General features: G+C 33.7%; 1 protein-coding gene across 1 annotated transcript; it reads left to right on the top strand.

Moving 5' to 3' along the window:
- Nucleotides 1–3,901: 3,901 nt before the first annotated feature.
- LOC107945261 (receptor-like protein kinase FERONIA) lies at nucleotides 3,902–6,319 on the top strand. The gene has a single exon (XM_016879205.2). It carries the CDS (start codon nucleotides 3,902–3,904, stop codon nucleotides 6,317–6,319), a length of 2,418 nt encoding a protein of 805 aa, XP_016734694.2.
- Nucleotides 6,320–26,089: the final 19,770 nt, after the last annotated feature.

Raw genomic sequence — 26,089 nt, 5'->3', positions numbered from 1 at the left:
CAATCCGTACCTAATAGCCGAAGGTCGATTTTGTGGTGATCGTCAAACACCTCAGGGTCCGCAGGAATCGGTTGTCTACATCCAAACTGTCGTAGCACTCTGTCTGTCTGGTGGGGCTCCACAGTTGCATAGTTGATCAACACCACTTTCGCGTGCCAAGCGTTCGGATTTTGTAAAAACTCTTCCGGGATTACTGCCCGAATTGTCGGATCCTCGTATGGTGTCTATTGAAACTATATGAACATGATAGAAATATTAGTTATATACATAATACTAAATACTAAATACTAAATATCAATCGACTAGCGAATATATGGAAATATCTATTTGCAATAATACTTACTTCTGCTTCCGACCGTTGCTCCAATAGAAGCCGTATATCTTCAAGTTCAGACGGTAATCCACGATAACTTGCCGGATGGTTCCACCTAATTAAATAAATTTTTAGCATACTTTTATTCTTACAAAATCTACATAATAATTCCAAAATGTAATATAAAATTTACCTTGTTACGAGTGGGAATGTATATAGGTGGTTCACTCGAGGACGTAGAAATGGAAAGCGAAACCATGCCCATGATTGCAGTAGTGACAGGCAACCTCCGATGTTTGCTCTCCTCGGTCGTGTCGCCCCGCACATCTCCCGATATAATGTTACCAAGACGTCAAACCCCCAACTAAATTCATCGGCTCCTCTAAAATCAACGAGTTTTAGCAGCCACCTTAGATGTACACGGCTCCGTGACGTGTCGGGTATCAAATAACCTCCAATTATTTGAAGAATGTATGATCGAGCATATCAGATTCTTTCAACTTCGGTTGAATTTGCATTCGGATTGGGGAAGGTAGCACGTAACCAGCCCATCTCGACCTTACCTCCATCCATTTTATCTGGAATAGCACCCAAAAGCTCGTAGCACACCGCCTCCCAATTGCTAGATTGGGCAGACCCGGTGACTGGGTGCCCGTCCACCGGCAATCCCAACTGCAGACTGACATCTTCTAGAGTGATAGTGCACTCTCCACATGGAAGATGGAATGTGTGCGCCTCGAGTCTCCACCTCTCGATCAACGCACTGATCAGTTTCGGGTCCAACTTGCATCCTCGGCCTACCGTCGCCACGTGCCAAAAACCCGCTTCTCGCAGGTAGTTCTCTACTAATGGTAATGGAGGATCATGCATATTCCGAATATTGCATTCCAATACCCGATCTTCAGACTTTTATAACAAATAATAAATTAATAATTATCTAAAAATATATAAATAAAAAATATTAAATAATATTTAAAAATTAAATTTAATACTTACCATTTTTATTTGCTCCACCAATATGTGATTCCTATCAAGACGAATTAATGATCTGGCCATTGATGAAAATATAAAAAAATTTAAAATTATTTTAAAAAAATATAAAAAAATATAAAATTATTTAAAAAAATGAAATTGAGGGGAAATTGAAATTAAATATGGGTTTGGGAGAATTTTGGAAGGAAATTGAGAGAATTTTGGAAGGAAATTGAGAGAATTAGAGAGGAAATATTAGATAGGATTTGTTTGTGAAAAAAATAAAAGGGGTGGGGGTATTTATAGTTTTTTTTGACCATTGGGGGGGCATGGTCAAAATTTTGACCGTTGGGGTACTGTTCACGCGCGGCCTACATAGCGTCCACGTCAGCGCGACCTGCTGACGTGGAAGGAAATCGCTCCCTGAAGGACGCGATTTCCTTCCACCTCAGCAGGTCGCGCTGACGTGGACGCGATGTCCTGACACGTACCCTGACATTGCGTTGACGTGGATGCGATTTCCCGGAAAATGGCCCATTCCGGTAAATAATAAAAAAATCGGCCCATTTCGGTAAATTTTGAAAAAAACCGACTTTTTTTAGTAATTTGCCAGACTTTTCCCTTCCACGTTTAAATATTTTTCTTTCTCTTTATCGGCTCGATTCGCAGCCGTGGGGTGGAAAGCAATTTCAAAAACGAGTGGACACAACTATTGGGTTAAAAATATTTAATTATGATTATAATCGTGAAGACTGATGGTTGCTTATTTTTACGAGTTGTAGCATAATATTAATATAATTTATATTTATTCAAGTTTGGCCAGATTTGAAATATAAACTCAAAATTTTGTTTAAATTCAATCATATTTATAAATAATTAGCTCAAGCTCATTTCAGGTTTACTAATATTATTTTTAAAAAATTAAAATATATTTTTATTATTTTTAATTTAATATTTAATTATGATATTTTTATTTATTAAAATTTTATATATAGTCATCTTAATATTTTTTTAATGTTTACATTATAGTAATATTATAGATTTAATTTTTATGTTATAAATTACATAATATATAAAAAAATAACATAATATAAATATTGCAAACTAAAAAACAGGTTGGGCTCGAGCCTTGAATGTTCAAGCCCGAGCCCAACTCATATTCTAAATGGATCTTTTTTTTGTCTAAGCTCATTTTTCGGGCCTAATATTTTTGTTCAAATCCTCCCAAGTTTTGGACGGCCTTCAGGCTTAGGCAGGTAGTCTAATCCATAACCAGGTCTACTCACCTTATCCTTTAACCGCCCATTTGGAGGGTTCGATCACCACCCATGAAAATAGAATACATTTCATGGCCAACCGTTTACTTTTTTCAAGAGTACTCGCGGTGAAGAGATTAGTCACTGACACAAACGGTGGATATCTTAGTTTCAACAAAAAATATTCAATTATATTTTTTAAAATATTTTTTTTTATTTTTTAGATTATTTTTTATTTTTATAAAATTTTAAAATATATATACATTTAATAAAAATTATATATTTTTATAAAATAAATAAAGGTGGCGCGATTTGATTGGCTACCAATTTTTTTAACATGTATTGGAATAATAGAGTAAAAACTATAAAATAGTTTAGATATCAAATTAAAAAAAAATACAAAAGTAAGAAAGTGAATTAAGCCTTTTAATATATATATATAAAGATAATTTTATATACATTTTATTATTTTAATCCTAATTCGTTTTTCTACTACTTTAGCCATCAACATTGGAATTTTACTCAAATTGTTGTCTTAAATGGAAAAGTTAATTGAATTGTTAAAATTTTAATGACATTATGTAATAATTTTTTTTTAAAATTTTAAAATTTTTGAATATTTTATTTATTTTTTAAAATTTTTATAAAGTATATATGAACTGCCACATGAGTTACCACATCGGTATCAATAAATTTTAACAGTAAAAATAATTTAATTAAAATTAAAAGATCAAAAATTAAAGTTATTCAAAAAGAAAATCAAAGTCATTATTCCCTTTTGGATGCTTATTTTTCCACACAAAGGTGAGGTGCGCTTGGGCGCTTTATTTTTACAAAAAACGAGTAATAGATTTGTATATGAGTTAGAATCTAGTATTATTAATAATTTGGAGAGTCAACATTATTTGAATAATAATTGAAATATTATATATTAAATAGGGATAAATAGGTCGAATCTGACATGAAATATCAATTTGATTATTTTTCATAAATCACTATAAATTTAATATTATTTTACATTTACATATTATATATATAAATAATTATATTTATTTGATGTAATAATAAATTAATATATTTATTTAAATGTATATAATTGAATAAAAATTAAAATTTTACGAATTTAAGCTATAAATAAAATTTATTTTATAAAATTATATTAAAACTATACAAAATATATAAAGAAATTCACATAAATTTTAATCTGCTATTCTTCGGTCTTTTAGACACGCTTAGCAGAGTCATACGCGTCCCCTCGTTTCACCTACAGTTCCATATTTCTCACCGTGGCCTTCCCTGCCTCCGACCGATACTTAAGTAGTTAATAGACCAATCTTCCTCGCCAGCCAAAAGTATCCCCATGAATTCTCCAACAAACCCCCAATTTGTTCACTTCTTCTTCATCTTCATCAATTACCTCTGTTTCACAGATGCTGAAAATATCTTCCTTAACTGTGGTTCCTCTAGTAATTCAATTGACCTCAACGGCCGTGAATGGGCCGGTGATTCTACCCCTGGCTCAAAGTTTATTGCTTCTCATCAACCAAATGAGACATCTATAGTCTCAAAAGCCACTAACTTGAACCCCTCGATTGATCCAGTTCCATATTTGACTGCTCGAATTTTTCAGTCTCCATTCACTTACTCTTTCCCGGTTACTCCAGGCCACAAATTCCTGCGCTTGTTTTTTAATCCTAGCGCTTACCATGGATTTCAAAGTCCCGGCGACTTCTTCACTGTTACTGCTGGGCCTTTCACTCTCCTTACACACTTTAGTCCTTCTCTTACTGCTCAGTCTTTAGGGTTGAAAACTTTGGATAAAGAATTCTGTTTACACATACAAGAAAACCAGGTTTTAAACATAACGTTTTCTCCTTCTTCGGTTCCTTTGGGTGCTTTTGCTTTCGTAAATGGGATTGAGATTATCTCTATGCCCGCCCATCTTTATTACATATCAAGAGCTAGACCCATGCCAAATGGGTTTGCTGTTCCAAACAGTACAGCCCTTGAACTGATGCACCGGTTAAACATTGGTGGGGATTCTATTTCGCCGGCTAATGACTCAGGCTTGTATCGGAGATGGTTAGACGACGAGGCCTGTTTCGTAGGTTCAGGCGACTGTGTTGTCAATTCAACTGCTCCAATCAAATACTGGAAGATTGCTCCTTATGTTGCACCTGCAAAGGTTTATCAAACAGCACGGTGCACAAACAAACAGAAGAGCCTTTCCTGGAATTTGACCGTTGATTCAGGGTTTACATACTTTGTAAGACTTCACTTGTGTGAGCTTCACAATCACCCCGAGGTAACAAAGCATGGAAGGAACAAGTTTGTTGTAAGAATTGGAAATGGAAAGACTGACGCTGTGGAAGATGTGATTACTTGGAGTGGGAGAAGGGGGGTTGCTGTTTACAGAGATCATGTTGTCAAGATGCCAAAGGTAGGAAACTATGGTAAAACTCATCTTTTTTTATCTTTGGGAAACAACAACAGCAACAATAAGTTGAGAGCTTTAGACTCTGATCCTATCTTAAATGGTTTGGAAGTTTTTAAGCTCAGTGACTCTCAAAGCAATCTTGCAGCCGGAGTAAATCCAGTTTCCAAGATCCCAGAAGCCGACAAGTCTAGGGACAGAAAATTGGTGTTCATCATCAGCGGGGCGACGCTAGCTGCTTTCACTCTCATCTTGCTACTTGGTCTCACTATTTTTATTTTTAGGAGAAAGGAAAGCAACGAGAAGGACAAGTCTGTGACACTAAGAGGACTTTGCAGACGCTTCACACTCGAAGAACTCCGAGATGCCACCAACAACTTTGACAGAGCTCTAGTGATTGGCAATGGTGGTTTCGGTAGAGTTTTCAAAGGCTGCATAGACGGTGGAACTCCTGTAGCTATAAAGGCACTGAAGCCAACATCAACTCAAGGTTCCAAGGAGTTCGAGGCCGAAATCAAAATGCTATCTGATCTCCGGTACCGGCATCTGGTATCTCTAATAGGTTGTTGTGATGAAGGTGTGAAGATCATTGTTTATGAGTACATGCCAGGGGGAACCCTCCGGGATCATCTCTACAGCACAAAGGGTCCTCCATTGTCATGGAAACAAAGACTTGAAATCAGCATTGGTGTTGCCCGTGGGATTAAATACCTTCACGGCGAAAACACCAAGATCATCCACAGGGATATCAAGCCCAGCAACATTCTCTTAGACGATAATTTGGTTGCCAAGATTTCAGATTTTGGTCTATCCAGATTTGGACCGACAAGCTTATCACGCAGCCATGTCACAACTGGTGTTAGGGGTACGTTCGGGTACGTAGACCCTGAGTACTTTGAAACTAGCCGCCTATCAGTGAAGTCCGATGTGTATAGCTTTGGGGTAGTTCTATTTGAGATGCTATGCGCTAGACCGGCAGTGGATTTAAGGCTCGATGATGAACAGCCAACCCTGGCAGAGTGGGTTCGGCATTGCATCAAAGTTGGCAAGCTTAAACAGATTATGGATCCCAATCTTAAAGGTCAGATTTCTCCAGGGTGCTTGAAAGCATACGTAGGTATTGCTTTAAAGTGCCTGAACAATGATAGGCATAAACGGCCAACAATGGCTGCAGTGTTGAAGAAACTGAAGCGTGCTTTAGAATTACAAGAGTGCACTGATGCAGCTTCGGATGATAATGGTGAAGATGAAGAAGAAATCATGAACAACAATGACAAGCAACTATTTTTAAAACCAAACAAAAATGCCAAGGTGGTCCATTCTTGTCCAACATTTTGGAACTAAACAATATCTCGAAAGGAACTGTTGAGGTTTCTGAGCGACAGGGCAGGGTTGAAATGGTCTACACCACCTTCCTTGCCTGGTCTCAAGACCCTTTGTTATAATGTTTCAAGTTATGGTACCATGTCCGGCGAGCTTTAAGGGAGGATTGATGGATCCAATCTTTTTTGACGTGGATGATGCTTGCAAATTATGGAGATTCGTTTCAACCTTAGGGTTTAGGGTTATGGGTGAGCAAAGTAGAGTGTGGAATTGTAGTAAGAGTAAACCAAGACCTTGCAACATGAAAGGATCAATAATTGTGGTTTGACTATAAGGGAAAGCAAAGCCGTCTCTTTTTTTATTATTAAGGACGGCATACGGTTCTATTTTTCTTTTCTAAAGGCGGTTGTTGTTTTGCATAAAGATATCCTTTTTGTAAAGCAATGTCGGATGGGATGACCCCTAAGTCTCTCCACTCCTAAAACTTTACTATTGCTAAACTTGGACCCATTTCCAACCTTACTTGACCAAAAAGTTTGCACCAAATATTTTTGGAAGAAAATGTGTTTATTAGAAAAATGAGAGATTTGTACCCATTCAACCCATAATAAGGTAATACCAAAATTTCTAAAGGTTTACTATAATTCATGACCTATGGTGTCCTATTGTTAGATTCAAAAGCTTTTATCCTTAATAAATCTAAGTTTCCCACTGTTTTTGTAATTTAAGAATTATATTGTAAATGAATAAAATTTTATGTGTATATTAAAAACATATAATCTAATGTATTATTTGAGAAATATTTTTAGATTTTCAATCTAAAAACATTTTTAATAATGTCTATTTTTAATTTTAATTGGTATATTCAAATATAAATATACAATATAGAATTTTTATATAATTTTAAAAATTGACAAATAAATAGAAAACTAAATTTATTTTAAAAAAACATGTTAAAAATTAGGATTTAAATAGTTTATATAGGCTTTAAATAAATTAAATAGAAATTAATATGTTTTTTTTTCTAGATCCGTAACAAAGTTTGTAGTTCTATATAAGCACAAATAATAATCGATTAGGACATTAAATATTTTGAAAAACCAACAAAATATTTATATATATATAATTAAATTATAATGAATACACACAAATATAAGCGAAACAAAATTTTGTGACAAATACCAAAATATGTACCAGTTAGAAGTTTTGGAAATATGTTGGAGATATTGGTATGCTTTAGAATGATAATTCTGTAAAAGAAAGTTCATTTTGTATTTGGTTAGAGAATCGATTATACGTGAGAAATTTTGCTATTTGATATATTGTATGAGGGTACTGATACTTTACAGGGGTATCGATAGATTTGACTTTGGCTTGATTTTTATAAAAGAAACATAATTGCAAATTGGTATTGGTACTTATATGGGGTAGCGATACCTGATATGGAAATTTTGAAAATATTGCAATTTGGTCCTAACTCATGCTCAGGTCTATAAAGGAGCTTTCGTAAGCTCAATTAAGGTATGCATTTAATTATGTATCTTATTATCTAGGTATTTATGACATGATTAAATATCTGAATGATTTTTTTATGGTATACTTGATTAGAAATTTTAAAAATGTTACAAAAAGGTCTCTATTTGATCTTGAGTTGACTTTAAAGCATTCGTATGCTCGTATAAAACCCTGGAAAGAATGTTCATGTTTTTCAATTTGTATTATTGTTGATTGCATGATTAATGATGTGAAATGAAGATTTTACTGTAAGTTTTTCAATAGTTGCTCCGGAAACGAATGTTACATCTTGTTACTTGGACCCGATGATTGGATCGGGTAAGAGGTGTCGCATGCGAGGCCTTTTGTCTGTAAATCACCTTTTTTACAGCTTTGGCCTCCATGCACAACCTCTCTACATGTCTCTGATTAAACTCAATGTTAGAGTTTAACTCAACAATAGTCTTTTGCTTAATGCTTGAGGGGATGGTTTAGGTGTTTGGAACAATGGGCACATCTTGAGGTTGAGCATCTTCCTCTATCTCTATGTTATCAGAGCCAGAACCAGAAGCTGGTTGGATAATTCACGGTGTTTCCCTTCTAACCACTTGTGGGAAAACATCAATTCTACCATAAACTTCTCAAATTCTTTTGTTACTCGAACAATTATGGGAGTTTGAATGTGCAACACATGAAAGATAAGGGAGCGGAATGGTAGCAAATAATGATGGTGGACTTCTTTAGCATTCTTCATAGTCTCATAAAAAATAATCTGACCTAGTTTGAATTTGACCATCTCCAGTACATTCTTCAAAAGAATGGCCACTCGTTTACCCACTAAATCTCTCTGGTTCATAGGAAGCCAGTTCCTAGTGGTGATTGTATACAAAGCAACATATACAACGGAAAGAGAAGAGGCATGAATATTAACTTTCTTAGGCCAAGTGAGATGAAGATTGTTGGTTATAGCAATAATTGTTTCATCAATGCTTTCTTCGAGCTCCAACATATTCTAACTGAAACAATTCATAATCTTTCTTATTTCAACAAGGCCAAAGTTATACCACTTACTACAAACAAACACCTTGTGGTATAGCTTGTTTGTCACACCCGATTATCTTTTTGGTCTTGAAATTTAAGGAAGGTTAGGATTAAATTAAATAGATTAGCAAATTGTCGAGCTCTACCGAGAAAATTCAAAAAATTTAGTTATTGAATTATGATTAGTTAGATCTTAATTCTGGTTTAGTTAGTTTGGAACCTGTTATCTCCCTAGTGGGAGACAAAATGATTAGCAGTGATTGGTTAAAATGGACTAAGGAGATCGTTCAACTTTGGCTATATATATGTGTGTGAAGAGGAAAAAATTCTCCTGAAAATAGTTGGTAGTCTCTTTCTCGTCTGTAACATCTTCTTCGGTTACTCTGAAGAAGAAGATAAGGTTCAAGAAAGCTCTACATGAGGTGGTAAAGGTCAGGTTTGAAGTCTGAGAAGCCAAGAATTTGGTAAGCTGGTAAACCCTAAGCCTCCATGTACTTATGGATTAAAGGAAAGAGAAGTAAGAATTTTCGAAGAGTTTTTGCATAATTATGGAATTTGGGTTTTAAAGTTTGAATACCTTCTAACTAACTGATAAATGATTGTTATGCTTAGCTGTCAGAACGAATGAAGCTTTGGTGTTTAGACAAGCTAAGTTGTTAAAGAAAAAAGAAGCAATGTGAGTTTATGTACTTAAATTTTTGGGTAATTTTTGATGTTGTGTTTCACCAGCCCGCCCGGCATAGACTATATTGATATATTGTTTGGCGTATAGTTGATTAAGCTAAGGGTAGGAAAAAGGATAGAGTGGTAATTTGTCCATTAAATGTTTGGGTGGCATATTGCGTAGATTTGATAGTACGCCTAATTGAGGAACGTCTCGCTAGAATTCGCCATTTGGCAGACTCTGGGGTTTGGCGAACTCTTTATGTGAGACAATCTGCCAACCTAGATACTTTGGGCGAACTTGTTAGTTCACAGATCGATAGACTTGTTTTTCCATATTTTAGCGTAAAAACGAGGGCTCTATGAGTATCATCAGAGTTTAGTTAAGACCTAGTTAAAACTGAATTAGAGTACTATAGATGAAAGCTTGATGTGTTTAGGTAGTTGAATGACTTGTTTAGTTCGCTTGTTTTAGTGTACAAGAAACGTTTCACAACTTACTAGGTTGATTAGTGGTAGTAGTTGTGTTTGGTAGAAAATATTGTCTATAAAAGTCATGTATTGCTTTGATAATGGGAAAAAAATTAGTTTTTTTATTCCTTTATAACACGTTTTTTAGCAAGCTCTTAAGTTCTCTGTTATTCGTTAAAGAAGAAGAGGAAGGTTTCTAATAGCTAGTCAAGACTCCATTGTTAAGTATCAGCTTACTGGTAATTTTTGGGAAACCCTTAAGTTATTATCGAGAGCGATTTACGTTTTTGCATTAATGCATGTATAAAATTTTAGAGCTGGTTCGAAAGGGAGGAGACTTCCTGATGATGGGTTGCATGCAACTGATTCATGCATGCATGATTAAATTTTAGTATATAAATGATATAATGGTTATAATTTTTTCTTATTTAGCTCAATAAGCTAGTGAAGGTCCGAGCAATCGAGGGAAATGACCAGTAGAGTAGATTCTGTTTTGGAGTTTGTTGGTGAGTTCTTTCTTACTTCCTTTGAGTTATGAAATTTCTATGATATGTGGATTGTGTACGGTAAGTTGTCTTTACTGTAAATGGGTTGATGCTTTGTGTCTGGGTATGCGTGTAATAAACGAGTGTTGTATGCGTGAGTATGGCTATTGTTGATGTAAGAATACCCTCCTTGTTGCACGAGCTCAGTACCAGACAATTTGTGATGAGTGAAAATGAGATATGTTTGTGATGCCTCCGGTAGGACAACTATATTACAAATCAGACCGACATATCACAACCCGAACTTGTGAGAGAACACATGTTCAATTTAACAAGGATGTTATGAGGAGTTATTGTGGAATATGAATATGAAAATGAACATGGTGAATATGTGATTCTGGTTTCGAAAACATGGGTCCGAGGCTCGTACAAGGATGGGTCATTGGTCAACATGCATGATTGTGAGAGATATGTATAAGTTGGTGAAATGTGTCCACCTGGGTATTGTATGTGTTATGTTTAAATTGGTGAAGTGTTGTTGCCAAAGAATAGTGGATGACAAATTGGCGTATTGTGTCTGTATGACAGAGTCTCACGAAAAAGTTTGTTTTTCTTTTCTTACAGGTGTTGATGCTTGTTGATTATCAGTATTCTTGTAAATTATTTGTATCTATTTTGGAACTCACTAAGTTCAATTAAAATTACTTTGTTACTTTTTCTTCTCAAGTGTTTTGTTAGTAGAAGAAGAATCCATTGAAGGAGACTACACTAGAGCTATGTTTGCGAGTAAGCCACTTGTTTATTTTTGTATCATGCATGGCTATTTGGTTGATGGCATATATATATACGTTTTGTATTCAACTTATGTAATTAACTTCGTCATTTGTACTATTTTATTTCTGTTTTAAAAAAGAATTACCCATTTACTCTGAAAGTGTATGCCTGAAATTTTATCATCTATATGTATACGCCATAGTTGAGCAACAGATAGGTAATAGTTTTTCTTTTATAATTCCTAAAAAATTTCTTTAAAAATGTATTACAAAAAGAAAGAAAAATAATAATTTTTAACAAAAAGAGAAACCTTCAAAACTATTTTTAAAAAAAAAACTAAATTGAAATGTAACGCCCTAAACTTGGACTAAACATCCAGACCAAGTCCAAAGGGTTACGTCAAGGACACTAAAGACACCATATTTATAGCGTAGTCAAAATGAACCATTCATCACGTAATATCCACACAACAATTAACTGAACGTGAAGTCTTTCCAAACATTTCAATATCACAGAATATCAAATTTCCTACTAGTAGTAATTTAAAGAAAGATAAAAGCTTGATCGAGTTCCCGCGGTACCTTCCCATTCAAGTTTGAGTACCATATGAAATCCAATCAAAAATAAAATGAGTGGTGACCTCAGTACGTAAAAGAAGTTAGTTCAAGTAAAACACATTTATAAAATAGTTTCGAATTTAAAGATTCAGTTTGGTACAAAAGTAATTTCAGTTTAGATTTAGAACAGATTAGTTATATATATATAAGCAATCTCAGTTTCATACACGATACAGATCAGATCCAGATGTAATATTCCTATCCTCATCCGCTACACACCATCTTCGACCATCCCAACACATCATTAAGGACATTCAATGCCCAACCAACCCTGCACACCTTAGAGTGTTCATTTGACACTTTTACAAAGACCCAGCTTAGTTGCTAGATTGAAATACGACAAAGCACTAGAATCAGATTTATACGCATTGTGGCTTAGCCACTAATTCAGAACAGATTACTTCCTTCTTCCCAATATCAACCCATGCAAATACAGAGTACAAATACCTATAACATGTATTCAGTCATTCTAAATTATTTCACAAGTAGATAAGATAGTTCAACATCAGAATAAGTATCATAGTACACATACAATTATGTTATTCATACATTAGTCTTAGAGTATCAGATAATTCTCATATAATCAAATTCAATCATTCATACATTGGGGAGGCCAGTATTAGTGTTGAGCAACACTCACGACCTCAAAAATAGGTTTTGGGCCCCATTACCATGCCACACAGCCTAGACACCCGCCCATGTCCTCTGCCTGTGTGGTTCTAAAGCACAAATAGTGAGTTACACAGCCTGGACACACGTTCGTGTCCCTGTTCGTGTGACTCACACAGCCTGGGCACACGTCCATGTCCCTGATCGTATGGTCTTGAGCCACAAACAGTGAGTTACACGGCCTAGACACACACTCATATCCGTTGCCCGGTGGACCCTGCACTAATATGGCCACACACAGCCTGAACACATGCTCCTGTGGCCCTAAATCGATAAACAGTGAGTTATATGGCCAACCACGCGGCCTGACACATGGCTGTGTGGCACCGACAGCTACATTTTTCGACAACTGAAACTTGTAAAGTTTAAGGTTTTCGACACGTACTTAGAGAGATTTCAAAGCAACAACAACGAGGAGAGTCTCCGAAGCCTAAAACGACTATTCAATAACTCAATCAACCAACTTTATCGACAATAACGCATATTTTACACAGAAAACTTTATGTCGAAGGTTTCAACACGGAGCATTCAACGAATTCAAACTTACCGGAAAGTCAACAACGGTCACTTGATTTGTCGAGTTGAGGTTTGCTACTCCCGACACCCCTGCCTAAGAGGAAACCAAGCGACTAATTATCAGAGATTATACGACACGCTTGAAATGCCCAATTTAGAACATAAACCCCAAAATTTAACGAATTGATTGTGAAACTTACTTACTAATTTTTCGATCAATGCAATTAATGGCATTTAACATTGTCTAGACCCGTACTTACTTACGACTGTGATCAAAATGAAGAAGACAATTAAAGAATAAAAAAGGAAATAGAAGCAGGAAAAAGGAAAAAAAATAAAAGAACAGTAACAAAAAGGAATGAATGGAAGATGACGAAAATTTTTAATTCCTAATAACTTCCAGTCAAATACCAACACTTAGCAAAAAGAATGTTCCCTATCGCATACCCTGAGATTCAAACTCGGAACTAGATAGAATACAGACAGATTATTAACCAGTGAACTAGCAGGCTCATTCTTGTCACAAGTTTACATTGAATTGAACTTAACTATATAACACATGGACAAGGGTTGTTTTAAAAAAATAATAAAACTGTTAACAACGCGAATCGAACTCCAAACCTTAATAACAAAAGCAGAGCACACAACCACAAATACAAAGACTTAATTACTGCAAATTCTCACAATTAAATTTTTAAAATTTTTAGGGTGTTACAGAAATGTTTGAATCCATTGGTAATGCTCCACTCTATTGGGTGATTTTTCTGGCTAAATGTTATACGTCATATTTTCCTGATGGGCTAAGGGTTGTTACATGTGTTGCTTACTTAAACTACATTTGTGTCTGCTCTGCGTTGTGATTAAAATTGTGGTTGTGAATGAACATGGAGGTTAAGTGAATTGTGTATGCATGATGTTGCATGTATGTGCTGACTGTTATATGATTGTGAATTGGCGAACAGACGTATGATGTATTGTATGTGTTGTTGGGAAATGTATTCATATTGTAGTAAACATGCAATTTTTTTCTATGCATTTAAACTATAAATAAATTTCACATTTCATTGTTATTTCTTTTGTATTTCTTTCTTTTATATTTTGCATGTATAGCTAAATTGTGACAAGCAAATATTAGCTCATCGATTGTCTAAGTTTAAACTGATGATAAGTGGCATTGTAAGAATGTTTACATTGCGAAAAAGATAACCTACTTCAATAGATAATCTAAACAAGTCCATAATCCGTAAAAGAATCAAAGTGAGCGTTTGATTCAAATACTGAGAAGAATTATTAATTCATCTATAATTCTAATATAGGAGATGGTTAGTCTTGGCTATTGAAGCAGTTAACTTCACGGGTAAAGAAATAGATGTATTTATCGGTAGAATGATACATTGGACTAGACTCAAGATGAATAAATTCTAAATCTATTTGTGAATTAGGTCACTTGTGACATTCATAGTGTGATTTACCTAAATCCTGAGTTAGTCACTAACCATGCGTATGTAACTCATGTGCTTTGATATAAGTGGAGGATTATGCTCTAAAAATGATCGAGCCGATAGCCGATATCTTGGGTACATGACTTGTGTATGACATGACTTTATTAGCAATAGTGGAATTCATCGCTCAATTAAAGAGTTAACGATATGCTCTTATTGGCATTGTGCAGATTGATAAATATAAAATGTGACCACAGGTTGCTCGTTCGAGAACGAGCAATTTATCACAATCACTAGTTGGCAGTGATCATATTAATCATTAAGAAGACACAATGGTGACAATGAGATAAAATATGATTGTATTAAGTGAACAGATTTAACTCAAAGGAATTAAGGATATCATATGTGGGTAACACACATGACGAGTTCATTGGACAAAGCAGTTGGATGAATTGCTTTCATAAAGAGTGTACAATAAAGAGTTTTCAATCATGGTACTTCTTGTAGACTGACTCCATGATTAAGTAATTGTGAATTATTGGAACAATACTTCTGGACATAATTGCAATTACTAGAGCCTAATTGTATATGTCCGATTGGTCCATTCGTTGGTTCAACAAAAGCTTGACCGAATAGCATTTGAATTAGAAAAAAAATTCTACTACTTTAGAAATAATTTAATTGAACCGATATATTCGATGTGAAATTAAATTGGGTGATCATAAGAATTGTTCAACTAGAGAATTTGATTAAAGAATTTTCTTGAAAAATTAATTTAGAAAATCTAAGTGATTTTTGGGAAAATTAATTTTGATCAATTAAAATTAAATTAATAAAATTAATTAAAATTAATATGATATTTTTGGAAATTAATTTTCAAGTCAGACAATTAACCCAATGGGTAATTGAACTTGAAAATTAGACTTGAGATCGTAAATTGGGCCCAGGAGCCCAAAATCGAGACCAAGACCCAAATATTGGTCGAACCGAGCAAATGGTCCAACTGTAGTTGGATCAGATCAGCCAGGCCATCACTGGGCCAGACTGAACAAGCTCGGGGTGCCAGGGACTGCAACAGTGATATTCCGGTGGCCGAAAAATGGTTGGGAACAGTGGGTATTCGATGGTTGAGCAGTGGAAGAATTACACTCCTATTGGGACTCTATGAGAAAATTTGATTTCAGATTGACTATTCCAAAAATAATATTATTTTAATAGATTTAATATTAAATTTAATTTAATAATTATCTTAATAGTATTTTATTAATTTAATATTAAAATGATTAAGTTTAATCATAATTGAACTTTTTAAACTCTCCTTATATAAAGAGAGCCTTGGGTTATTATTTGACACACATTTGAATTCAAGATAAAGTTGTAGAGAGAAAATTCTCTGAAGAAATTATTTTAGAAAATTTCTAAATATATTTTTCTTATTTATAACTTAGCCCAAAAGTTTAGAGAAATTACGAAATTACCCCACTGGTAATTTTTGTGAAAATTTTTCTGATTCGAAACGAGTTCACACTCAGTAGATGTGAGCTTAAAGATAGCAGAGAAGACTACTCAGTTGAAGCATTGATCCTAGACGAATCGAAAAGGTATAATTTTAATTAAGTGTTTATTACTATAGATATCAAAAATCAAGTTCTTGTTTTGGAAAAAAATTTAAAACTCTGGTTTTCCCCTAAATTTATTTTCCACTACGTTTTCCAAACCCAATTTTTCAACAACAGTATCTAGCACCATGAATTTTATGAAATATATGATCATATTATATGCTGAGTATGGAGGTAATTTACCTTGACAAGATAGATGAAGTTAGGAAAAATTGGTGGAATGGAAAAAGGGTGGATTGTTCTGGGGATATAAGGGAGTATGGTTGTGCAATGAGTTGCAATAGATCGGCTCTCTAGAGTGACACCGTGATGAGGATCTATCGAATTTATAGAGTAACATCGTGACGGGGGTTATCTACTGGCTTGCTAGAGCAACATCCTAACAATGATCCCTCAACTCTATGGAGCGACACCGCGACGGTGATTATCGACTGGTTCGCTAGAGCAACACCATGACAACAGTCCTCAACTTTATGGAGTGACATCGTGATGATAGTATTAGATAAGTCATTCGGGGAGACACCGTGGAAATGGGTATCAAGTCCTTCAAGGCGACACCTTGAAAGAAGTTTATTAATTCTTCGAAAAAGGTTTATTGATTCTTTGAAATTGGGAATCTGTCAAAATGTTAAACATGGGATATATCGTGTAAGACCATGGCTAGCTATGGCATCAAATGGAGGCTACTAGGATATTAAACATTGGATTATACCATGTAGGATCATAGCTAGGCTATGGTGTAAGACAAAGTTCGCCAAAATGTTGAGCTAGGAAGCTGATAGGACAAGGAAAGAAAGATCGTTATATGACTCACACGGAGAGTAACATGATTAGACAAATACGATGCATCTGATTACGTGGGTAATTGGAATGCTCTAAGGATCCGCCAAATTATGAAGAAAGAAAAGCGGGTAGAAATGTCTAAGAATACAGGTAAGCCTGTTGATGAGGGATTCCGTTAAATTTTTACAAAAGAGAAACTAGAATAAACGGCTTTTCATCATACAAAATAAATAGGAGGGATAACTAAGTTGAGGTATGAAATATCTGCGAGTAGCACTCTACAAGTTTTAATGAGTAAACTGAAATTAGGGGTGATAATAAGATGATTAGGCAAAACCTAAGCCTAAGGGTCTACGGGTAAAAAGCCAACCAGAAATGGGCAAGTTTCACTTGGAGGTAATGATCACTCAATTAGTATGATTGGTAGAGACTACCAAAAATCCATAAAGAGGAAGGATGTTTGACCAAGAAGAGGTAACACAGGATAGATTACATAGGGGTAAGAAGAATAAAAATGCCAAGGGCTATTTTGGGCAGATCGTCCTCTAAAAAGTAGCAGAGGGCAAGGTTTGTTGGGAGCTACACGATTATTTCAACTATTCATAAGATTGGAACACGATGAACAAACATTCTAAGGTTAGGTTGTAAAGTACCAATCCACCGAGATGATGAAGAGCCCATTCAGTTATCTTATCAACATGTTTAGAATTTTGAGTCTGGGTTGGAAGAAGTGTTAAGGCAGAAATTCTTAAGCTTAATCTAGTATGGGATGGATGGATCAGAGTAAGGATCCAAATTTAAGAACATAAGTGAAAGTCAGCCAGTAGTAGACAACGAACCTTATATCCAAGTGTATGGTTAATAGAGAGAGTAAACTCGTTAAAGTATAAAAGAATCTAGGATGAGGCGAAACCAGGCCAAAACCGTAGAGGACCATTATTGTAAAGGTGACACTTATGTCTAAAATAGCGAATAACTTCGCCAGTAATGTGCCGTGAAAAAGTCTAAGGTGTTGATTACGCCGGTGAAATTAGAGAAAGGCTAAGGATAGACAGAAAGTTTGAAATCTCTACTTAAAATTTTGTTCCTTAAAGATTCTGATTTATTGTTGTTACACTGTTTACAGAATATCACTAAGTTCATTTGAACTCATGTGCTTACTGCCTATTTGCAGGATGAATGTTATGCTTGAGAAATCAAGTGGAGGAACCAAGCCAGGCACTGCCGAATTTGGGGGTTGAGCATGGAAGTCGTACATACATATAGAGGGGCTCCCTTAGAGGCCACGCCTCGGGGATTAAATCGAATGTAAAAAATTCTAAAGTTTAAATTTAGAGTTATAAAAGACTGCTAAGATTGTAAGGCAGTAACTTGTAGAAGTTATATTTCTTAATATAGTTTGATGTGTAATTTGAGCATTTAAGAATGTAATAAGAATAAAATAAAAAAAACATTGTTAATTTATTTGGGTCTTTGTATCATCCAGTATTGGGATCTGGTGATTGGGTTGGGTATAGAGTGTTACATTGTTGTTCTTATCAGATATGCTCCTGTTCATGTTAGCAAGAACTCCAATACAACATTCTTAACATAACGCTTAACATAACTTGTAGTGCCCAATAAACTAGAGTTCTAGAGAATGACATCGATGCCATGATCAACAAAACTGATCTCTTTAATATTTTGCTCCTTAATAAAACGCTTTAAGATCAAGGCGGTGTACATTTTAAGACAGGTAGTATCCTAGAAAATTCTATTTTGGATATCTATAATTCTTTCTTTTTGTCTCCTTATTGCTTCGGTGGCTTGAGGTAAGAGTTTTGGGACACCTACTTCCTTCATCCTATTATTCCTTTGGGAAGCAGTAGAGGTTACATTAGGACGCTTGGTCCTAGCTCTCATTATAGACAGCAGAGGGACATTGTTTTTAGAGCTTGAGTTAGAGATAGATTCAATGGAGGAATCATGAGAGCTTTCATCCAATATCTTCCTTTTTTTGCTGGGTTTGGAAGCAACAAGGGAAACCTGGTTTTCTAGCTGAGAAATTCTTCTTCTTCTTTCTTCACATGAATTTTCCAAAAAAAAAAAATCCCAAAGTTTTTTTTTGGCAAATACTTATGAAAATATAGCGTGTACTAAACAATTTTGAAACTCACAAGAATTCTGAATTTCCTTGTAATACTGTCAAATTTATGCTAACACCAATATTTGACCATGAAATCTTAAATGATGGAATTTCCGATAATAGAGATTTCATCGTTCGGAAGTGAAAAATCATTCTCAGAAGTGGATTTTTAAAATATTATAATCCCTTAGATATTTGGGTATTGCGTTAGGGATTTTAGAATCTTTTACAAATGTTGTTATTCCATTTAAGTTTATGAAAACTATAATAACATACAATAATCTCTAACGGGTACCAAAAGTCTTATACGAAATAGCAAAATTTCTTACATATAACTAAATCTCTGACTAATTACCAAATGATTTCTTAGGGATACAAAAAATAATAACCGAATACCAAATTCCTTCTTTTCTTTAACACAATTGTTCTTATGAACAACAAAAATTGCTAGCACAATTCCAAAACTTATTAGCAATGGGTACCAAAAACCCTATACCATTTTGGCATTCTATTTGTTTGAAAAGTACTTGAAAAATGCTATGTATCGATACTTTTATCAGGGTATCAATACCTTAGTGCCAATATGTCAAAAAATCCATTTTAATGCCTAACTCATGCCCAAATCAAACGTGTTCAATATGATGCCTTTAGACATCTTCAAAACTTGCATAAATCACTCCAATATACATATCAATTCATCATTTAAATTATGCCAAAATCAAACAAATGATTAAACAACAATTAAACACTTGAGCATAATATTTCAACCTATGAATTCTCAACCATTCGAACTTACAAACCATTCCATTCCAATTACTATCAACATGCCCACAAGTCATTCAATTTCATTCATCCTCATGCCACAACATGTCCAATTATGCAAACATATATATATATCATTCACATTTCACAACCTATTATCAAGTCAGGCACACAAGTTGACACCATAATCACAACATCCACATTAGTTCAATATAGACCCACTATTAATTTAAAACTAACACATCAATGAACTTATATACATGATTCAAAACATACCATTTCAACCTATTCATTTTCACTTACCAATAATCAATCATTAGATAAGTCTCAACTATACCAACATTCATAGTCAACAATTACATAACACCTATATACATGCCACAAAATTGAGCTTTAAATGATAGAAAGACTACTAGTTCAATAACAGGATAGTGTGAGCTTCTCGATAACCCGTTTGATATGTTATGCATGCTGGCAATCTACAAGGAAAGGGAAAATAACAGGGTAAACATATTGAATGCTTAGTAAGTTTATAGGTATTTAAACAACAACTTACCTCAATCTATAACTTAATTTGATAAGAAACTAGCTTTATGAGTATGCCTAAACATGACAACCACATATCAACAAAGGTGAGTATTAACATATATCGCATCGTCTAGTAATTCAAGCATATAACATTCCCAAACACTTATAATCAACATTTATTCAATCCCATATCATTTTCCATATCATTTTCCATTTATTATCAACAATACAAACAGATTCAATATAATGTCATTCACTATTTTATTTCTTATTCGAATTTTGAATCAAAACAACAAACAACCAAATCTTCAAGGATTAATCAACAATTTCGCATTTTTCTCGATTATCCCCGATTTGGTTCAATTTTCGATCTAAACAATAATTTAGTTTAATTTATCAATTCCAACCCTCTTATTTCATCCTATTATAAGCATATATCAACTCAATTTCATTATTATAATGCCCTTAAATTTTTTCATTTTATTCAATTTAGTCCCCAAATTTGAAATTACAATATCTTTCGAATTTGAGCATCGATTTCACAATTTCATCTTTCTACAGCCCTCTATTATCTATAATTATAGAAATTTAATATCAATTGCGTAATATTTACACTTTTGTCCCTATGTTCAAAATTAACAAATTTTTGCTTTACAAATTAGTCCTTTTTTTATATCTAAGCTTAAAATATAATCAATTGACACCAAGAATTTCAAGAAATCAACAATGGTAAAATTTGAAAAATTTAACAATTTTGCAAATTGGTAAACGGGTTAGCTAAATCAAGCTTATAGGACCTTAAAAACTTAAAAAATTACAAGAAAATGACTTGAAATCATAACAAAATTGGAGGACTAAAGTTTGAAATGTCAAAACCTATCCTTTCTTGCTTGCTTTGGTAAAGAAGACAAGTAAGGGAAGAAATTAGCTTTTCTTTTCTTTAATTTTTCACTTTTATACTTATTTAGTTTATTAATTAATTAAACTTAGCTTAATTAACTTATAACTAAACATAATTACAATTAACTAAGTTTGTGGATGCTAATTGTCATCCACCACCTATTTCCACTTTAAGAAATGGTTCATTTACCCAATTGGTCCCTCAATTAATTAAAATCCCATAGCGATTAACTTTTACCACTTTTATCACTTTTACTATTTAGTCCTTATACCTTAATTAGACACTAATTCAGAAAGATTACCTATCTAAAATTCAATTCATCTATACAGTAACTCTGTAAACATATCTAAAATTTAATTAATCTATACAGCAACTCTGTAAATATTGGGCTTGGTTTACAAAAATGAGGTCCCAATACCTCATTTTTCAACACCACTTACTTTAGGGTCATTACACTCCTACCTTTGTTAACTATCCAATTTACATTTTAAAGAACCATACTCTAATTAAACTTCATACTAACGTAGTAAATATTAAACAATAATATTTACGGACTCGAACATAAAAAATAGGGTTTTAAAACCACTATTTTTACACCATTCAAAAATAGGTTGTTACATTGCGAGCTGGTCTTTTTGCCCTCATTGATGATGAATAGTTTGGCAAGTTTTTTGACAAAAAAGGGGGAGTGATGATGCAGTAGGAGCTAATATTGAGGGAGAGCATTGTTGTTGCCATTATTGAGGGAAAGTTACCCTTCATGTTTTTGGAACTATTATTTTATTTTGGATTACTGTAATCTTTAATTTGCCACTAGATGATATACTACTACTGAATTTTATTCCTTTGTGAATGGATGTCTATTACTATTAATGCACTATTTCCTTTGTTTCATTAACCTAGTTATAATTACGGTTGGTTGATTATTGATGCAAAACTCCGAATTGACATTAATGGTTAATTGACTTAATTATTTTCTAAGATAAGTTTTTTTGGAATTAATGGAATATGCAAAGGGATCTAGGTTACTTGATGATATAACTTCCTACTTTGTATGTGTTTTGTTCTACAAATTTTCAAAAGGAGAGATTGTTGAAAAATATGGAATGATTGAGATGTGGCTAAGGAGGTGCCCACTTCCAAAAACACTGCGACAAATTGGACTATTTTCATATTTAAGTGATTGCCAATTTATTGAACCGGATTTTTGAGCTGTGTTGATATTGTGAATTGTCTCTAGCCCATAAATGAAGATCATATCACTTTGGGAAACATGTTTGAAGGATTAGATCTGATCATGTCTATCTAATCCTTTAGATCAAGGAAGTTGGATCGAATTGGAGTGTTGAAGTCTTAGCTACCAACAATCCTTTCTTACCTTATTTGTTATTAATATATTGAATTCAACTAGTTTGTTGTTTAATAGAGATTGATATAGATCTGAATTATGTTAGAAAGACTCGAAAAACTCTATATAATTGAAGGACTTTTATAGGTTTTTTGTATTGAGAAATGAGAGTACTTAATATGTTCAAGTAATGAACATTATTTGTGTGAGTGCATTTGATTGTGAAACCTTTGTGTTGCAGGTTTACAAGCTAAGTTCACAGGGGTGAAGTTAGTGGTGAGAGTACCAATCTTCAAGGATACAAAAGTGAGGAAATTGTCATTGGGTATGATAGATTTAGGTTCAGTTGTTGTAAGTGTTAAATATAGTGGATATTTTTCACCAAGCTAGGCTCCACTAAATGTAGGAAAACTGAGATAGTAGATGTTTTTGTTCTTTGTTTCACAACACTTGAAGAAGTGACAGCTTCCCCAATCACTTCTTCTAGTAGTTAGCTTGTTTATTAGCAACTACCTTTAGGTTAACAATTTATTAAAACAGTTTATTTTACAAAAGGTAGCAAGTAAATTGATAAAAAAGCCATGTCGACAATAAACCATTTATACCAAGGATAAAATATTATCAAAATAAGATACCCTGATTATGAATTTTCAAATTTTTGTAATTAAAATATTCAGTGGTGAAAACTATAATTTTCTTTTATTTTCAAAATTATAAAAGCACATGCACAATGTTGTGCGGTACATTAGAAGAATTGGTAATATTATGTATTGTTTAATGGGTGATTACTGTGCAATAAATTAATAACATAATAAAAATAAAAAATAATTTATCATAGCAAATTTTAAAACATTGATAATCATTTTTTTTTGATACATTGTAGACAATGAACCATTAATAAAGAGAATCAAATATTAATATTGTTTTTTTTGAAAAATATAAAATTTGGTAACCAGATTATGAAATTTCAAAGCTTGATAAATAAAATAAAACTTGTTAAAATATTTAGTGGTAAAAAAGTAGTTTTGATTTCAAAATTATCATACAACCTGAGCAATTTTATGTGGTGCATGATTAAAATTGGTAACACTATTATAAATTAATATGTGCTATGATACTGCCATTCATTCATTAGTTATCATTAATGTTAGTGTTAAATTGATAATTGTAATAGTAGGATAATCGAGTTCGAACCTCTGAGGTAAAATATAGGGACAAACATCCTAACACCTAGCTAGTAACTCACTAGTCAAATCTAGCAAACCAATCAGCAACAAAATTCCTCTCACGTTGAATATGATGCAGCCCTCGAATGGATTCCATAAGACTAAATGCGGATGAAACACAGCAACACCTTTCAAAATCATCTCAACCGACATTACAGAATCAAATTCAAAGAAAATACGCCGAGCACCCGTATCCCAAGCGACCTGAATTCCATGCACAGTGTTGACACCATTTTTTTTTATGAAAACGGGGTCAACTTGGGTTTTGAAAAATGAAATCAAATGTGGGAGTCGCCACCAATCCTTTTTGATAAGGTGTGATCAGGTCACCTTGAAAAGTGGTTGTTTTTAATAAACAATTTAATTTTATTAAAAAAACGAGTTTGGTCCACGAAATTCAGAAAAACGGGCTCGGGAGTCGGTTACGTACGAGGAAGGATTTGCACCCTCGTAACGCCCAAAAACTGGTACCTAGTTGATTAGTTAATGTCTTAATGTCAAAAATTGAAAACTTTAAAGAATTTTAAAGATATGATCCTAAAAACTTTCGAACAATATGGGTTGGAATTTAAGATTCTCTTATTCCGAAAGAATATCACGTCCAACACATTAGGATATGATACTTTAAACTCTCGAAACTAAGATCACCTTATGGTTTCCAAAACCCATACTTTGAAACTTTAAGAGGGTATTTGGCTATTTGGCTAAACGAGAAATCGAAACCCAGCACATTAGGGCACGCTTTCTCGAATTTCCAAACGCAAAATATTGCCTTACTTTGAAACTTTAAAAGGATATTTGGCTATTTGGTCGAACGAAGAAATCGAAACCCAGCACATTAGGGCATGTTTTTTCGAATTTCCAAACGCAAAATATTGCCTTTATTATTTTTTAGAAAAATCCTCATCTCGAGAAAACAACGTGTCATATCCAATGCGTTAGGACACAACGTATTGAATTCTCGATACGAGAATAAATGCCGAAAGTTTACTTATTTAAAAGATATTTAATTATCTCGGGTTTAGAAAAGAGATCATGCCCAGTAAGTTAGGACACGATCTTTTCTTAATTCCCGAGATCGTTTAAAAACTTGAGTTTGAAAATATTCGCGTATTTAGATTTATTGTGAAAATCGAAACCCAGTAAGTTAGGGTACAACTTTCTCAAATCTAAACACGAAATTTTGCTTATTTTAAAATCGTAAAACACAATGTTAATATGGGTAGCAAAACAATAATAAATACGACAATGTAAACATAACACGAATAACCACAACAAAATGATAAATAAATAAATAAAAGATGACAAAATAATTATACATGAAATAATAGACAACTAGGGCTAACATTTCATAAAAATAATGATGAACACATAAATAAATATAAGATAAAACAATAATAACAACACAAAAATAAATAAAATTGTAAAAGTAAAAATCTATGTATGTATACACATATAACATAATTTGAAGTAAAAAAGGTATTTAATAATATTAATAATGATGCTAATAATAATAATAATAATAATAGTTTTAATAATAATATATAATAATAAAAAATAATAGCACATATTAAAATAACGCGCACACACACATATATATAAAGATAAATGAAAATATAAATAAAATAAAAATTAATAGTTAAAAAAATAAATAAAATAAAATAAAAAAACGAAAGGGATTAAATTGAAATCAGAAATAAATTTAAGGGCTCAAATTACAAATAAAAAAGGGTAATTAAAACACGCTGCAAAAGGATGAGGATCAAACGTGAAATATTCCCGTCACTGAAACAGTGCCGTTCTAGTGGAATCCAAGCGCATGGTCTAAGGACCAAATCGAAATAGAAGCAAAAATTCATGGCCAAAATCGAAAATAATAAAGAAAAAGCATTGAATACACCGCAAAGGAGGAGGGGCTTATTGCGCAAATATCCCCTCAAGCCTAAACACGCGGATCCTCAGCGATCGTGTCGGGTTAAACGTGGGTCAGAGCCATGTCAAAACGGCGTCGTTTTGTTAGCATTATAAAAGCCAAAATTTTCCAAAATAGGCTCATTTTCTTTTTGTTTCAGAAAAAAAAAGGAAGGATTCTCTCAAATCCCCTCTCCCCCTTTTTCAGATGCCGGCCAGAGATCCGGCCGAGAGCCACCGCACCGGCCGTCGGTCGCCGGCGGCGGGGAGACCAAAAGTCTCCCCTTTTTCTCTCCGATGACTCTCTTCAGCCTCTTGAACGCTCCGGTGACAGCAAAAAAGGGTAAAAATGCCTCATTTCTTCCTTTTTTGTTTCGAAAATAGGAAAAGAAAATAAAATAAAAAGAATGAAAAAA

This window comes from Gossypium hirsutum, chromosome D12 (assembly GCF_007990345.1).
Source record: "Gossypium hirsutum isolate 1008001.06 chromosome D12, Gossypium_hirsutum_v2.1, whole genome shotgun sequence".
NCBI lineage: Eukaryota > Viridiplantae > Streptophyta > Magnoliopsida > Malvales > Malvaceae > Gossypium > Gossypium hirsutum.
This window is presented reverse-complemented; position numbering and strand designations above follow the sequence as displayed.

What these genes read in the sequence shown, in the direction of transcription:
- LOC107945261 (XM_016879205.2), top strand. Translation starts at nt 3,902, where the DNA reads ATGAATTCTCCAACAAACCCCCAATTTGTTCACTTCTTCTTCATCTTC.